General features: G+C 35.9%; 1 protein-coding gene across 1 annotated transcript; it reads left to right on the forward strand.

Moving 5' to 3' along the window:
- Positions 1–298: 298 nt before the first annotated feature.
- On the forward strand, positions 299–14024 carry tut1 (terminal uridylyl transferase 1, U6 snRNA-specific). The gene is made up of 10 exons (XM_039659955.2): positions 299–488; positions 1945–2135; positions 3663–3863; positions 3954–4068; positions 4864–4988; positions 5069–5295; positions 5401–5510; positions 5956–6078; positions 8453–8545; positions 12667–14024. Exons 1-10 carry the CDS (start codon positions 413–415, stop codon positions 13806–13808), a joined length of 2403 nt encoding a protein of 800 aa, XP_039515889.2. The 5' UTR covers positions 299–412; the 3' UTR covers positions 13809–14024.
- The last annotated feature ends 2515 nt before the right edge of the window (positions 14025–16539 follow it).

Consider the following 16539-nt stretch of genomic DNA (forward strand, 5'->3'; position numbering starts at 1 on the left):
GTTACAGATATTCCTTCCCTTTTGACAGCACAGCTAATGGCAAATTGTGATATATTAATACATTTTAAACCCTCTTTTTTGGAATAAAATGCAAAAACCTGTTCAGAATTTTTCTGGTCAGTTAAAAGTATTTTTCATTGCACGTTTTATTGTATACTCTAAATGTACATGAGTTAATACAAAATAAATAACTTTAATTTTAAAGTCACTAGAAACAACTTGTAACTTCATCAGATTATCGCTGGCAACCCTCTCCCTCCTGAAGGGCGGAATAAAAATTCCCCGCTCCGTGTTTTTGTCGGAAGAATTAGGGGACGGACGAAGAGAAACATCCGAAACATCATGGAGGGAGATTTGAGTTGCATGTAGAAACTTTGACGCTTTTCTTTGGAATTACCAGCACAGCCTGTCAATGGAGCTCGATAAAGACATCCAGACAAAGCAAAGAGGATTTCACTGCAACCTCTGCAATGTTAATATACCCAACAGTAAGTTGTAATAAACTAAAAACAGTAGAGCTTACGTTAACACAAGAGAGACACGTTTCTTGACTTTGCTAACTTGTTATAACACAACCATTGCCTCTATATTTAGTTTACTGTTAACCAAAAGTACGTTTTAACACATTCTATGGACTTTGATGATAATACGGTGTCTCTTGCAGCATCTTTGAGTTTTGCAAATGATTGTGTTAATCATACTCACCAAAGTATTTCGAAATGCTACAGCTGCACTATGATAGACATAGTGTGGTTTTGAGAGCTTTCAATCCGAACACAGACAGCAAAACATAACGTACAATTTTAAGTATCATCATATAAGTCTTACAAGCACTTTATCTGGTATAGACAAGTGGATATGAATAGATAGTGTAAATTATCAACTAAATACACATGATAAAGGTTAATACAAATGAATAATATGCATAAGAAAATATGGTAATACTTTACAATAAGTTGTCTTTCGTTAAAATTGGTTTTTGTATGAGCTAACAATGAACAATAAATTGGTTACAGTAGCTTATTTAATTGTGTCAGTTAATAATTACACTGTCGTCCATTGTTTATGCTAGTTCACAAAGCATTAGATAATGTTAACAAATAGAACTTTTGATTTTAATAATGTATTAGTAAATGCTGAAATAAACATTAAGATCAATAAATGATGTTCATTCTTAGTTCATGTTAACTAAAGAAGTTTACTAATGGAAACTTACTGTAAAGTGTTACTGAAAATATAACAAGAAATAGATTTTCAATCGACTTTTATTAAGTAATAGTCGACAATCAACTTTTACTTAATAAAAAAGGTTCCCTTCATCTTAGTGGAATAAGATTTTGTGACTTTTCATACATTATCTATCTATAGACTACACAAACACACAAAAACGGGGCTTGATTCGGTTGTTCTGAAGGTATGTAAAAAAAAAAAAATGTTTACACTTCTGGTCTTCGGGGTCAATATGACCCCACATTGAAATAAATGGGAAATGTGAAAAAACAAAATATATTTTCTTCATGTGTCAAAAAAAAAAAAAAAATCCGGCATAAATCTGAATTTTTTTACACAGAAATGAAGGCCTAGTAGAGCATATGTATTATAAAATAATAATATTTCAAATGCTAAAGCTAATGGTGTAGTTGAAGAATTGTGGTATATGGATACAGAAATACTTTATATCTCCAAAGACACAGCATTAATGAATAGATGAGAAGTAAACAAAAAAAAAATTATGTATTATTTGTATGATTAAAAATGTATATTTTTTGTACATTTAGTCAATCAATTGTTGAGGTCGTATAGACCCAGAAGTGTAAACAGGAAACGAAGACCATTTGAAGGTTAAGAAAATCATCACAAACATTTGACTGTGTTTAGATAGGCCTACACTGGTATTTCCATCGACGATGTTGCTGAAGTGTTTTTTTATTTTTATTTTTGCAGAGCCGAGCCTGGAAGATCATGTTAAAGGAAAAAAGCACCAGCATCTGCTGCGGCTCAGAGCTCAGCGTAAAGCTCAGGAGGAGAACAGCGTGTTCGTGAGCGGCTTTAAACCAGACACCTCTCAAACCGATCTGAAGGAGTATTTCACACAGTTTGGACCGGTGGTAGATGTGATCATGGACAAGGACAAGGTTAATATACACACATCTTTATCATGTTGTATTACCGGTAATTCTCATTTAATAGGTAATCGGTAATCACTCTTTCTTGCTTGTATCTTGATTTAAAGGTCTGCCATACATCAAATTCAGAATATGATATTATTATCTTGGCATTTCATCCCCAATTTTACATTCATATTTCCAGAAAAGGTGGGACATATGTAAAATACAAAGAAATCAAGGATTGTTTCTATTTTACCTTTATTTATCTGACAAAAAAAAAAAAAAAAGACAAAAAAAAGATTTCAAATGTTTTTACTGTTCAACTTAATTGTATTTTGTAAATATAATTGGGCTGTCAAATGATTAATAGCGATTAATCACATCCAAAATAAAAGTTTGTGTTTACATAATAATGCACTGTTTGTGTGTATATATATATATATATATATATATATATATAAGGGCTGTGCAAAAATTAATTGCGATTAATCGCATCCAAAATCAAAGTCTGTGCTTACATAATATATTTGTGTGTGCTGTATATAATTATTTTGTATATATAAATACACACACATGCATGTATATATTTAAGAAAATGTGTTATTCATATATAAAATATTTATATTTATATAATATATATATATATATATATAGAGAGAGAGAGAATTTAAGCGGAAATAATTCTTAAATATATACATGCATGCATAGGTATTTATATATACAAAATAATTATATACAGCACACACAAATATATTATGTCAGCACAGACTTTTATTTTGGATGCGATTAATCGCGATTAATTTTTGCACAGCCCTAATATATATATATATAAACAAACACGCATGTATTTTTAAGAAAAAAAAGTATTTATATATAAAATATTTATATATAATATAAATTATATATAAATCTATATAGAGTATATACATGAAAATATTCCTTAAATATATACAAGCATGTGTGTGAGTATTTATATAATAATTATACACAGTGCACCCACATATATTATGTAAACACAAACTTTTATTTTGGATTCGATTAATTTGTTTGACAGCCCTAGAAATGTAAATGGTTTAACTCTGGGGGAGTTGTAAAATGAGCCTATTTCCAAAAAAAAAAAAGTGGAGTATCTCTTTAATGATTTGAATACCCTAAAATGATACCTGTGTCTACATACTTTACATTTGTTTAGAGAGCAGATTATTATAAAGACTTGGGCATTTGATAGCATTTTAATAAAACAAATATACTCCTGACGAAGGTCGTGTGACCGAAACGTTGTGTGTGAATAAACTTGATTAAAAAGTGCAAGTAATGATAGTGTGCGGGAGTTCCTTATCTGCTTGAATGACTAGCTGGTCTTATTATCTGACGCACCTATCACCTGCAGGTGTGCGATGGAGTTTGGTTACTAATAAAACAAATATAAAAACATTTGTAATAAAGGTGTGAGTATGTGAAGGTGTTAACTTGGTAAAGCCAGATATGAAGTAATAGTCAGAAAGACAGAAGAATAAATGAATATTTCAATGTAAGAGTTTTGGTTCTGTGTAGGGCGTGTATGCTATAGTGGAGTTCTCCGAGCCGAAGAACGTTCAGACTGCTCTGGAACAGCTTCAGCATCAGCTCAATGGACTCCAGCTCCGTGTCAAGCCCAGAGAGAGGAAAGACTTCAAACTGTCCAGCAGGGGGAAACCCCAAAACACCCAGATCAGCCTGGACAAACTCAACCACCAGCTCTGCAAGGCTACATCTGTAAGAAAGCGTTCTACATTCACACAGCCTGCTTTTTGTTTTAAAGCTTTTTCTCATTTTTACGTTTTCTTTTCTTTTTGTGTGTAAAAGGTCAATGAGCAGATGCAAAAGGTGGTGGAGTTTTTTGAGCTGAACGACCATGAGAAGAAAGTGAGAGATCTCCTAGTTCAGCTGCTACAGGAAGTCTTCACAGAGTTCTTTCCAGGTCCATTCTTAACTCAAACTTGAACCAAATTTCCATCATTGCATCTTTATCCTATAAACCAGGGTTTAGGGTTAGTTTATGAAAAACTAATAATGAAATCAAATGCAGTAAATGCAGAGAACTTAATCTCAGCATGTGTTGAGTTTAAACGGATACTCCACTTTTTTTGGAAATAGGCCTATTTTACAACTCCCTCAGAGTTAAACAGTCAAGTTTGACCGTTTTTGTATCCATTCAGCCGATTTTCTGATATTTAGAAGAATATCAGTAACCTACTATATCCTACTATGGAAGTCAATGAGACCAGAAACTCTCTGGTTACTGATATTCTTCTAAATATCAGAAAATCGGCTGAATGGATTCGAAAACGGTAAAACTCTAGGGGAGTTGTAAAACGAACGTATTTCCAAAAAAAGTGGAGTATCCCTTTAACATACATTTGGAAATATATTGAAGATATACTGTAATTTCCAACATTTCTGTGGACAAAAGTTCACAGAATTTTTTTTTTTGTATTCTGGCAAAATAAATGCTTGAATTTAAAGTGTTAAAAGTTTGAAAGTGAAGAATTTAAGACATAAATATTTTTATTTGACAACAGTGTTCTTTTTTATCTTTTCTCTCGACAAAATCAAAGTAATGTCAATATTTCCAGCTGCTGCATTAAAGCTTTTCCACATTCCAAGTGACTAATCATTCAGCATCAAAAGGAGCTTTATTTCCCAAGTAAATTTTCTTTACATCCTGTTTATTTTCTAGTGATTAAAACAAAAGTCTTTGTGTCATGTGTTCTAGATTGCCAGATTTTGCCCTTTGGCTCCTCTGTGAACACATTTGGGATTCACTCCTGTGACCTTGATCTGTTCCTCGAGCTTGAGAACACCAAAGCGTTTCAAGCTCGCGCAAAGACTACTGGATTGGTGAGTTAGCACCGCTAATATCAAATAGTGAATCTATATACATCTATCTGTAAAATGTCTAAAATTACTTATTTCAACAGACAGGAGAAAATCAGTCTGAGGATTGCCAATCTGAAGACTCCATTTTGTCCGACATTGACCTGTCCACGGCCACTCCTGTGGAAATTTTGGAGCTTGTTGCAGCCATTTTGAGGAAATGCGTTCCAGGTGTACACAAAGTACAGACGCTCAGCACTGCCCGACTTCCTGTGGTCAAGTTCAGTCATCGAGAGCTCAACCTCCAAGGAGACATCACCATCAACAATAGGTTGAAAACTGTTATTTTTGGCCATTTTGTAAAATAAACCACATTGAATGTAGCACCCCATTTGACTGTAGTATACTTCTACAACGTCTTCCCTTTTTGCACCAGATTGGCAGTAAGAAACACTCGATTTCTGCAGTTGTGTTCAGGCATCGATTCCAGACTGCGGCCCTTAGTCTACGCCATCCGATTATGGGCTAAGCAGAAACAATTAGCAGGTAATATAGTTTTATATGATATTTAATTGTCTAAAAATGTACATTCTGTAATTTTAAGGTTACATTTTTTATTGTGACTGCATATTAGTGATTTATAACATATTTTCAGTGCTAAATATTTATTCTAAGTACTGTAAAATGACTCTTCATTGTAGAAAAGTAATTCAATCCTCTTGTTTTTTTAAAGTCGGTGTTAAAATAATACTTTACAATATTTTTTTTTACAGTATTGAGAAAGACAATTGAGGCAGGGGGGAAAAATGATCTTTCTTGTCATGACAATATCATCAAAATGCAAACTCTTTTAATGTTTCTAAAACTGTTTAATTTTCCTTATGCAAAATTTAACAACTTTTTTATTTTGATTTTGAGGTGAAACACTGTACGTTTCTTGATGCATGTTCAGTTTTTCTGAGTTAAACCTTGTACATTTCTAATGTCATAGGGAACCTGTCTGGGCCTGGACCGCTATTGAACAATTACGCTCTTACACTGCTGGTGATCTTCTACCTTCAGAATCGAGACCCTCTTGTGCTTCCCACTGTGAATCAGCTCAAGGACATGGCCTGTGCGTTAATCTCCACAACTGTTTATTTAACTTCCTTAATCAGTTGTTTTATCTGTATTTTATTACTTAAAGGGTTAGTTCACCCAAAAATGAAAATTAAGTCATTAATTACTCACCCCCATGCTGTCCCAACCCCGTAAGACCTTCGTTCATCTTTGGAACACAAATAAAGATATTTTTGATTGAATCTGAGAGCTGGATCAGTCCTACATAGACTGCCTAAGGGACTGGCTCTTGACGGCCCATAAAGTCATTAAAGAAAAGGTTTAAATATTCCATGTGCCTACAGCGGCTCAATTATACGTTTATCAAGCGACGAGACTACTTTTTGTGTGAAAAAAACATAAATAACGACTTTATTCGACTATTCTATTACTTCCTTATGGGCGCATGTGCGAGAACTGAGACGAGGACGTTCTCATTCGTCTACTTCTTGTTACCGGCTGCTCACCGCTAAGGAGTTTTACCGCCACCTACCGTATAAGATGATGTGCTGATATAGCTGGAAGCGCAAAACTTTTTTGTTTACAAGCAGAGGAAGATGCGCGCTGTGCACTTAAAAGCCTTTAATCTTCTCAAAAAACGACAGTGTTCCTTATAATCCGGAGCGCCTTATATATGGATCATCATCTTATACGGTAGGTGGCGGTAAAACTCCTAAGCGGAGCAGCCGGTAACAAGAAGTAGACGAATGAGAACGTCCTCGTCTCAGTTCTCGCGCATGCGCCCATAAGGAAGTAATGAAATAGCGGAATAAAGTCGTTATTTATGTTTTTTTTCGCACAAAAAGTAGTCTCGTCGCTTGATAAACTTATAGTTGAGCCGCTGTTAGGCACATGGAATATTTAAACCTTTTCTTTAATGACTTTATGGGCCGTCAAGAGCCAGTCCCTTAGGCAGTCTATCTAGGACTGATCTAGCTCTCAGATTCAATCAAAAATATCTTTATTTGTGTTCCGAAGATGAACGAAGGTCTTACGGGGTTGGAAAAGCATGGGGGTGAGTAATTAATGACTTAATTTTCATTTTTGGGTGAACTAACCCTTTAATAGAAATTTTGTTGACCGTTTTCAAAGAAATATGAAATTGAAAAGCAATAGGAAGTCAGGCAAAACAGTATCTATCGTGCGAGCATGAGAATTGTATTAAAAGTCAAGTCACATTTATTTATATAGCGCTTTTCACAATACAGATTGTATCAAAGCAGCCCCACAGTGATTGTTAAATATTAAATATTAAATAACCCCAACTAAGCAAGGCAAAAGCAAGGCGACAGTGGCAAGGATCCAAAACTCCATCAGATTGGATGGAGAAAAAACCTTGGAAGAACCCAGGCTCAGTCGGGGGCCAGTTCTCCTCTGGCTAACATTCATATTGTTTATATATATACATATTAAATATAAATATTGTTTATATATAAAACGGCGCCATAACATATCGCAGGCGTTGAGTCGTCTCTTCACAGGCGTTGGTCTTCTCATCACAGACGTTGGGGCATCCGAAATCCCTGTGAGAGGCTGGATACAAAAAGTATTAATATTTAGGTGTGAATCTTCACTTGCCTCTTGATTTGATTACAGTTTTAGGAGTATCACAATTCATCGTTTTTATTAATAATTATTATATTAATAACCACAAAATAGTTATTTTGTATTTTATCTTTGTTATTAAAAATAAGAACAAAGATACATACAATAGAGCGAATACAATATTCGAAAGAAACAAACAAATTTAACAGTGCTTTACATTTTGTTTCTGAAATATAGAAACTTAAGTAAATGTAAAAGTAATCACAGCAGTTTTTCATGTATTAATTATGCATAAATTGATTATTAAACCTTCAAAATTTTAGAAAAGAGCAGTGAGTGGTTACATCTCTTTTTTTTGTTCCTTGATTAATAGTAATGACAGACAGCAGCAGATTTATTATATTGCACCTATTAGACTTAATGCACGCATCTAATATAATGTTACACATAGAATCTGCCCCAACTGTTTACGTTCACTTAAGATATAACTGACAATATTTACATTAATACTTTGAAAAAATTATCCGTTCAAGTGGAATATGCCACTAAAGAGAACTGAATTCAGGATCGCATGCTGTCTGAGAGAGTCTTTTTGTGTTCACGCCTTACACAAGTAATGTATTCAAGTAAACTCTTTTTAATACATCCTGCACTTATTTACGTTCATGCTGGTTCTTTTCATTAAAAACCGCTACATCAATAAAACAGCACAGTATTATGTCTTATATGCCTATTTAAGAAATAAAAATTCAAAGATTCTTTTGTTTTTATGCATTGATGCAGTATTGTTTGTCAAAACGATTATATTCCACAGCTCTATTAAAAAATGTTTTTTGCTTGTGTAGGTGAGGAAGAAGAGTGCGTTATTGAGGAAAGGGATTGTACATTTCCTAGTCAGCCCTTTAGTGTACCACCCAGCAAAAACACTGAAGATCTCTGTAAGTACCACACATGCTTTTAGATCATTTCAGTTGAATTATCAGTGAGTGTTTACATGAACCTTCTTAAACCAGTTATGTCTAATAAGGTCACAAAGTGCGTACTCCTGTAAACGAGACAATCTGTTTTTGATGGCATTTCTTTCTTCTGATGCACACAAAAGATATTTTGAAGAATGTTTTCTTCCCATTGACTTCCATTTTTGTCAATGGGAACTAAAACTGTTTTGATACATTTTTGGGTGAATATCATTAACCGGCATTCTGTCTGGTTACTATTCTCATCTTGCACAGCCAAAGGAGTTATACAGTTTAAAAGTCATGCTGATTTTGACTTGAAACATACAGGTCTAAATGTTTTATTTAACATATACAGAGTTGGATACTCTTCTAATTACATATTCATGTAACTAGGTAATAATCTGATAACCTACTACCTGATTTAAAATGTTTATTTAAACTGGTTGTCAAACATATTTCCATACACTTTATTACTTTTAATAAAGTTTTTCACGTAAACAAAGGCAGTTGCATGTATCCATTTTGGGTAATACAATCCCAGAATAAATTGGAAAATGTCTTCCTATTTCCTCTGAGATTGTCTTATTGCCATTTATCTGAACGGTAATTGGTTGGCTACCATGCCAGTTATTTTAATGTAATAATATAATTTATCTAGAATATTAGTATTTTTGATTTGTTTTATTTTGTAAATGTGTTTTGTTTTTGTCAGAAAGCTGCTTTTGAAATAAGGGACATGCTGAACATTCGGTTTACATCCATTATACACTCACCTAAAGGATTATTAGGAACACCATAGTAATACTGTGTTCGACCCCGTTTCACCTTCAGAACTGCCTTAATTCTACGTGGCATTGATTCAACAAGGTGCTGAAAGCATTCTTTAGAAATTTATAGGATAGCATCTTGCAGTTGATGGAGATTTGTGGGATGCACATCCATCCGTTCCACCACATCCCAAAGATGCTCTATTGGGTTGAGATCTGGTGACTGTGGGGGCCATTTTAGTACAGTGAATGATTTGAGCTTTGTGACATGGTGCATTATCCTGCTGGAAGTAGCCATCAGAGTATGGGGACATGGTGGCCATAAAAGGATGGACATGGTCAGAAACCATGCTCAGGTAGGCCGTGGCATTTAAACGATGCCCAATTGACACTAAGGGGCCTAAAGTGTGCCAAAAAAACATCCCGCACACCATTACAACACCACCACCAGCCTGCACAGTGGGAACAAGGCATGATGGATCCATGTTCTCATTCTGTTTACGCCAAGTTCTGACTTTACCACCAATCGAGACTCATCAAACCAGGCAACATTTTTTCAGTCTTCAACTGTCCAATTTTGGTGAGCACTTGCAAATTGTAGCCTCTTTTTCCTATTTGTAGTGAAGATGAGTGGTGCCCGGTGGGGTCTTCTGCTGTTGTAGCCCATCCGCCTCAAGGTTGTGCGTGTTGTCGCTTCACAAATGCTTTGCCGCATACCTCGGTAGTAACGAGTGGTTATTTCAGTCAAAGTTGCTCTTCTATCAGCTTGAATCGGTCGGCCCATTCTCCTCTGACCTCTCGCATCAACAAGGCATTTTCGCCCACAGGACTGCCGCATACTGGATGTTTTTCCCTTTTCACACCATTCTTTGTAAACCCTAGAAATGGTTGTGCGTGAAAATCCCAGTAACTGAGCAGATTGTGAAATACTCAGACCGGCCCATGCCATGCTCAAAATTGCTTAAATCACCTTTCTTTCCCATTCTGACATTCAGTTTGGAGTTCAGGAGATTGTCTTGACCAGGGCCACACCCCTAAATGCATTGAAGCAACTGCCATGTGATTGGTTGACTCAATAATTGCATTAATGAGACATTGAACAGGTGTTCCTAATAATCCTTTAGGTGCGTGGATATGCTGTGTAATGGAATAGCTACAACATCTACTAGCAGGGGCAACATGGGCTAAATTTCAGTCAATAGGTACTGAAAATATTTACAGAAATCTAATATGGAAAAGGTCGTTCAGTAATTGTGAATGGTTATTTCACACAATATTGTTTGAAAATTAAATCGGGATTATTAGTCTACTGAGTGGTTGAAAGTGAATCAAATGCCATTAGTCAAGTCCCCCATGTTAACAGACAATTATTGACGGTACCAGAAAAATTACAATTTTTTAAAAAAGAAAAAAGGAAAAGTTGAACAAAATTTGGTCTCTTGTTGTTTATTCATATCGAACTTTTTATATCACAGTTCTCCATGATATGAGTTTTTTTTTTTTTTAATCTTATTTTCACTTTAAATAAAATACATTTCTACTGTCCAGTGGAGATGCGCAGTGAAAAGAGCGCTTGCGCATGGTTGCAAGATTGCAAAGAGATTAAGTAAAATCACCAGGTAGAAAACATTCACTTTTAACATAAAAGCTCTGATTGGGGCATTTAACCCTCTGATGGTCCTCGGTCACTTCTGACCGAATAATTTTCTTTTTTGAATTATTAAAAATCACAGCTTAATCGGAAGGTTATGATACTTGGTGACTTTTTTTGGCATTTGGTATGTAAAAAAAAAAAAATTTGAGGTCATGATCCGAGCATGCTAAGTGGTCGTAAAAAAAATAGTCACACTCGTGGTCTTCCGTCAGAAATGACCGACCCATAGGAAATGAATGGGAAATTTACAAAAAAACAATTTTTGTTTGTACAATCTACAAATCGGCCACAATTCTTAAAAGAAGTATACCGCAGTAAAGGGGTGACACTCTACAACATCAAGAGTGCAAAAAATTTACACCCACACACACACACATACAAACACGCTTTTATACACATACACACCAATAAATTCAGACTACAAAAAATCTGTTTTGAATGTTTAAAAATCACAGCTTCATCGCAATGTTACGAAACTTGGTGACATTTCTGGCATTAGGTATGTGAACACAAAAAAATGAGTTCATGATCCGAGCATGCTAAGTGGTCATAAAAAAATTAGTCACGATTTTGGTCTTTGGTCAAAAATGACCCCCATAGGAAATGAATGGGAAATTGACACACAAAAATTCACAATTTTTAATTTATTTATTTACTTTTTTTTTTAATAAGAAATAGTTTTTGATATTGTTTCAATTATATATTCAAATCCACCAAAAAAAAAAAAAAAATGTGTTCATAAACAGCTGGGGAATTCACATGCCTCTCCATAGAGAGCTGTACATGCCATATAGTGGTTACACCATGATTCTACGCTTTTTCTCTATACTGTAACCAGATGGTGCTAATTTTCTTCAAAAAATATTTTTATTCTGAAGGCCTAGATTCTATATTAAACAAAAAATACTGCATTAATATTAATATATATATATATATATATATATATATATATATATATATATATATATATATATATATATATATATATATATATTTCCATTGAACAAATAGACCATAATTTATATTGGTCTTTTTAATTTATATTATATATAATAATATTGCATAAATATTAATAAATTCAATCAAATTGTCTTAAAATACTAAATTAAAAAGAATAAATATTATAGAACAAAAATAAATTGCATTGGTTTTACTGGGATGGAAGAAGTTTCATTTTTAGGCCTCTGGTCACTTCTGACCAGGAAGGCCCAGGACGTGACTCGTAAAGGAAGACCATCAGAGGGTTAAATTATTGAAATTTGGCAACCGCAAGCTATAAAGCTCGTAGTGGCTTACAAATAAATTTTTGATCTTTTCCCCCCTAACAAAACAGAGTAATTTGGTCACATTTTAGTCAACGATATTGCATGTTGATGTAGTCACATTTAATGATGTTGGTGTCTCGTCAACAAAAACATTTGTCATAGATTTCATTAACAAAATTAACACACTTCAACATTTTTATTATTGTTTTAATCACCATAAGAATGTCCATTAACCTAAAATTATATTTAACAACTCTCCTCAGTCATCCAATCAGATATTCCTGTACATTCTTTTTGAGTATGCTACTGTTAGTACTGGTATCTGTGCATATCATGTAAATTATGTCACGTGTGCGTTCATGGAGAAGCAATTTGTTATCCTCCCTATAACTTTCCCTATCTCCCTTCCCTCAGGCACATTGCTTTTTGGGTTCTTCACCTTTTACTCCCAGTTTGATTTCCCTGCGTCAGTGGTGTCTCTGCGAGACGGCCGTGTGCTGCCTATTACAGACTTCCTTCGCAGTGACGAGGAAGCGGTAAACGCTGCAGAGGCCTCGAGTCCCAAACCGAAGCGCTCCTCTGCCCCTAAACTGGGCCCAATGAATGTCCTGGATCCATTTGAGCAAAACCACAATGTGGCCGGGAACCTTAACGAACGAACGCAAAAGAACTTCAAGAGAGAATGCTGCGATGCGGAGAAGTACTGCCGCAGTTTGCAGTACCAGCGCAAATCAGCCAAAGGCAAATCCTGGGGCCTCGTGCGGCTCTTTGCACCGCCAAGTGAAGCGGGACCCCGTCCCAAAGTCGAGACCGAGAAGATTATGGAGGTCGGCATCTCTTTCAAGGCGGCCATTCTCCCAGAACCCTTGCGTGCCCAACTGGCATTGGCTGGGAAGGGTTTTAGGGGTCTTTGGTTTGCAAAGGTCTGCTCTGCTGTGCAGATGGTGTTTCAAGACATTTTAAAATGTTCACCCTCTGAGGAGACTCGAACTGCAGACCTTTCTCAAAGTCTGGACAAAGCCAACAGAGACGGAAACGAAATGGAGGTGAATAATAACCAGAGTCTAGAAGATGCTGCTCCTCAAGCCAAAAGTGAAGCTGGTAAGAAGAGGCCTCTTATAATGGAGGAGGGTCCATCAACCTCCACTGTTACGCAAGCTAAAAGACAGAAACTAGATGTTGACATGGAGCACCCAGAGCCGGTCCACTGGACTTGGACTCAAAGGAACTGTGTTTGGGCAGGCCGACGGAAAGTGCGGAGAGACCTCTTGAAGACTAGTGATGAGACTTCCAAACCTGAAGGAGGCTGCGTTGACATTGAAAGCAGGGTGACACAGAGCATTGTGGAGAATGAGGAGAAAATTCCAGTTTTGTTGTTCAAAGTGGATGCAGAAGTTGTTGGCGGGAATGAAAACACCATGGTTGTCCTCCGTTTTCACCCCAGCCATGATACTGCAGGTGTCTTTCAAGACTTTTTCCATTTTCTAGAGTCCTTCCTGCCTAAGATGGCAGAAACGATCCTGGGGAGAGCAGAGGATGTTACAGAAATGTCATAATTTTCATTTTCTTTTTTTGGTTAAACATTGAATTTGTAGGAAATCTGCATAGTTTGAAGTAGAGCTAAGAGGTCTACTTTTTGAAAACCTTATAAGCAAAACAAATTTTTTTAGTGATTTATGTTCTGACAATATACTTACATGCTATGTTTATTGCATGTTTTGAGTTCAACTCATATTAAACTGAAAGTTTAAACTATTGAGACCTGGATTGTAGCTTTCTTTATAAAGTGGATAGTTATGATTTCAAAATCTGATTTGATGCGGCGAGTTAGCTCTGGTATTTGCAAGTGTCAAAATCTTTTTCTTTTTTTTTTACTTCTCTTTTTTTCCCCAACAATTAGAGAAAGAAAAAACCTTAGGTCGCTGTGATGTAATCTTGATCTCTTTTCTCCCATTTCCCCTAATATGATGGAATGCTATTAGTATATTGTCCAATTACAGTTTCCATGTTGTACACATTTACAATTTCTTGCCGTTCATATAGAGATGGAGGATCTTCCTTGAGACGTTTCCTTGTAATGGCATTCTTATTTGCTAGTAATATATTAAAAATTTTATTTATTTATGTTATTTTGGAAGGAGAAATGCCCAAGTACATTGTTTTAAAGTTACACTCAAGATTCCACCCCATTATTGCATATATTTCTCTATTCAGATCCTGTAAATGTTACAGTCCCAAAAGATGTCATTCACCAGCCTTTTGATTCCCAGTTTGCTTATATTTTACTTTGGGTATTATAAAGCAAATTCCCTCCAGAAATCGGAATTTGTTTTACCCAGTTAGCTGTTCTTCTTCTGTGTGATATATTTTTCGCTATTTTGCACCTTGACATTAAATCTACCTGGGTCTCGTATACAATGGACATTCCCATAATGTCTACAGTCGGCGTTTAGTCTGTCTGGGTCTCGTCTAAAATTGACATCTACTACACCTAACTTGTTCCCCTAATTAACTTGAATAAACAGACAGACTTCAGCAAATCCTTTAAATGCTTTATCACGGCCGGGAGAGTACCCGAGCAATTCTCAGAGAATCGCACCGAAAAAAAAAAAGAATCCATCAGGTTTATAGGAACAAGGCAGACACAACAAAATAAGATCTGAAATAAGACCTTCTGTCAATAGGATTTGGTAAAGCAAGCCCCCACCTTTTTTCTGTTACTGGTTAAAAGTCCAGTTGATTACTCAATAGTCTCATCTAAAGGATTATTAGGAACACCTGTTCAATTTCTCATTAATGCAATTATCTAATCAACCAATCATATGGCAGTTGCTTCAATGCATTTAGGGGTGTGGCCCTGGTCAAGACAATCTCCTGAACTCCAAACTGAATGTCAGAACGGGAAAGAAAGGTGATTTAAGCAATTTTGAGCATGGCATGGTTGTTGGTGCTGAGTATTTCACAATCTGTTCAGTTACTGGGATTTTCATGCACAACTATTTCTAGGGTTTACAAAGAATGGTGTGAAAAGGGAAAAACATCCAATATGCGGCAGTCCTGTGGGCGAAAATGCCTTGTTGATGCTAGAGGTCAGAGGAGAATGGGCCGACTGATTCAAGCTGATAGAAGAGCAACTTTGACTGAAATAACCACTCGTTACAACCGAGGTATGCAGAAAGGTAAGGGAAGTTTATTTATATAGCACATTTCATACACAATGGAAATTCAAAGTGCTTTACATACAAGGAATTAAAACAATCAATATTAATAAGAATAATTAAAACAGTTTAGAGTAAAAAATAACATAAAGTAATGCCCCTATCTGAGATGGAAGAGATTGAGCTGGTTTACGGTGCTACTGGACCTCCAGCCCAGGGGCTCTCTGCCCCAGTAATGCCCCCACAGAGCACGCTTCTGCTGCCGTTACCCTTAATGACGCTCTCAGCAACTTCTTATTCTCTCAGCAGTATAAGTAACTTATTCCTTCACTAGCCTCATCGGAGTGAAGACTCCCACTCTCCTTCAAAATCTATTCCAGTCAGAGCAGTATTAAAGCAGTACAGTAAAAACTACTGTAGGAGCACACCTGATCTCTTCTGGAAGCTTGTTCCAGCTGCGGCTGACATAATAGCTAAAGGCAGACTCTCCATGCTTAGAGTGAACCCTTGGTATTTCTAGCTGATGTGATCCTAATGATCTGAGTGATCTGTTTGGTTTATATTCAGTGAGCATATCTGCAATATATTGAGGTCCTAACCCATTAAATGATTTATATACCAGTAATAATACTTTAAAATCAATCCTAAATGTAATTGGGAGCCAGTGTAAAGACCTGAGGACTGGTGTGATATGTTCATATTTTCTGGTCCTGGTCAGAATCCTGGCAGCAGCGTTCTGTATGAGCTGCAACTGTCTTATGGTCTTTTTAGGAAGGCCAGTGAGGAGGCCATTACAGTAATCCACCCTGCTGGTGATGAAAGCATGCACAAGTTTCTCTAAGTCTTGACTGGAAACAAAGTATGCTGATTTAGTTATTGCTTTGACATGATATTGAATCTAAGGTCTGACTCTAGAGACAAACCAAGATTCCTGACTTGCTTTTTTGTTATTAGACCCCTAGCGTTGAGTTATGCATTCACCTTGAGGACTTCATCCTTTGTTTCCAAACGCAATGACTTCAGTTTTGTCTTTGTTTAACTGAAGAAAGTTTTGGCACATCCAACTGTTTACTTCAATGCATTGGCACAGGGAGTCAATGGGGCTGTAGACGAATGGGGCAGAAAAGCA

Source organism: Pimephales promelas, chromosome 17, assembly GCF_988280905.1.
Source record: "Pimephales promelas chromosome 17, fPimPro1.hap1.1, whole genome shotgun sequence".
NCBI lineage: Eukaryota > Metazoa > Chordata > Actinopteri > Cypriniformes > Leuciscidae > Pimephales > Pimephales promelas.

What these genes read in the sequence shown, in the direction of transcription:
- tut1 (XM_039659955.2), top strand. Translation starts at nt 413, where the DNA reads ATGGAGCTCGATAAAGACATCCAGACAAAGCAAAGAGGATTTCACTGC. An exon ending in TCAGCTCAAGGACATGGCCT is followed by an intron (nt 6,079 to 8,452) that starts GTGCGTTAATCT and finishes TTGCTTGTGTAG; the next exon opens with GTGAGGAAGAAGAGTGCGTT. An exon ending in CAAAAACACTGAAGATCTCT is followed by an intron (nt 8,546 to 12,666) that starts GTAAGTACCACA and finishes CCCTTCCCTCAG; the next exon opens with GCACATTGCTTTTTGGGTTC.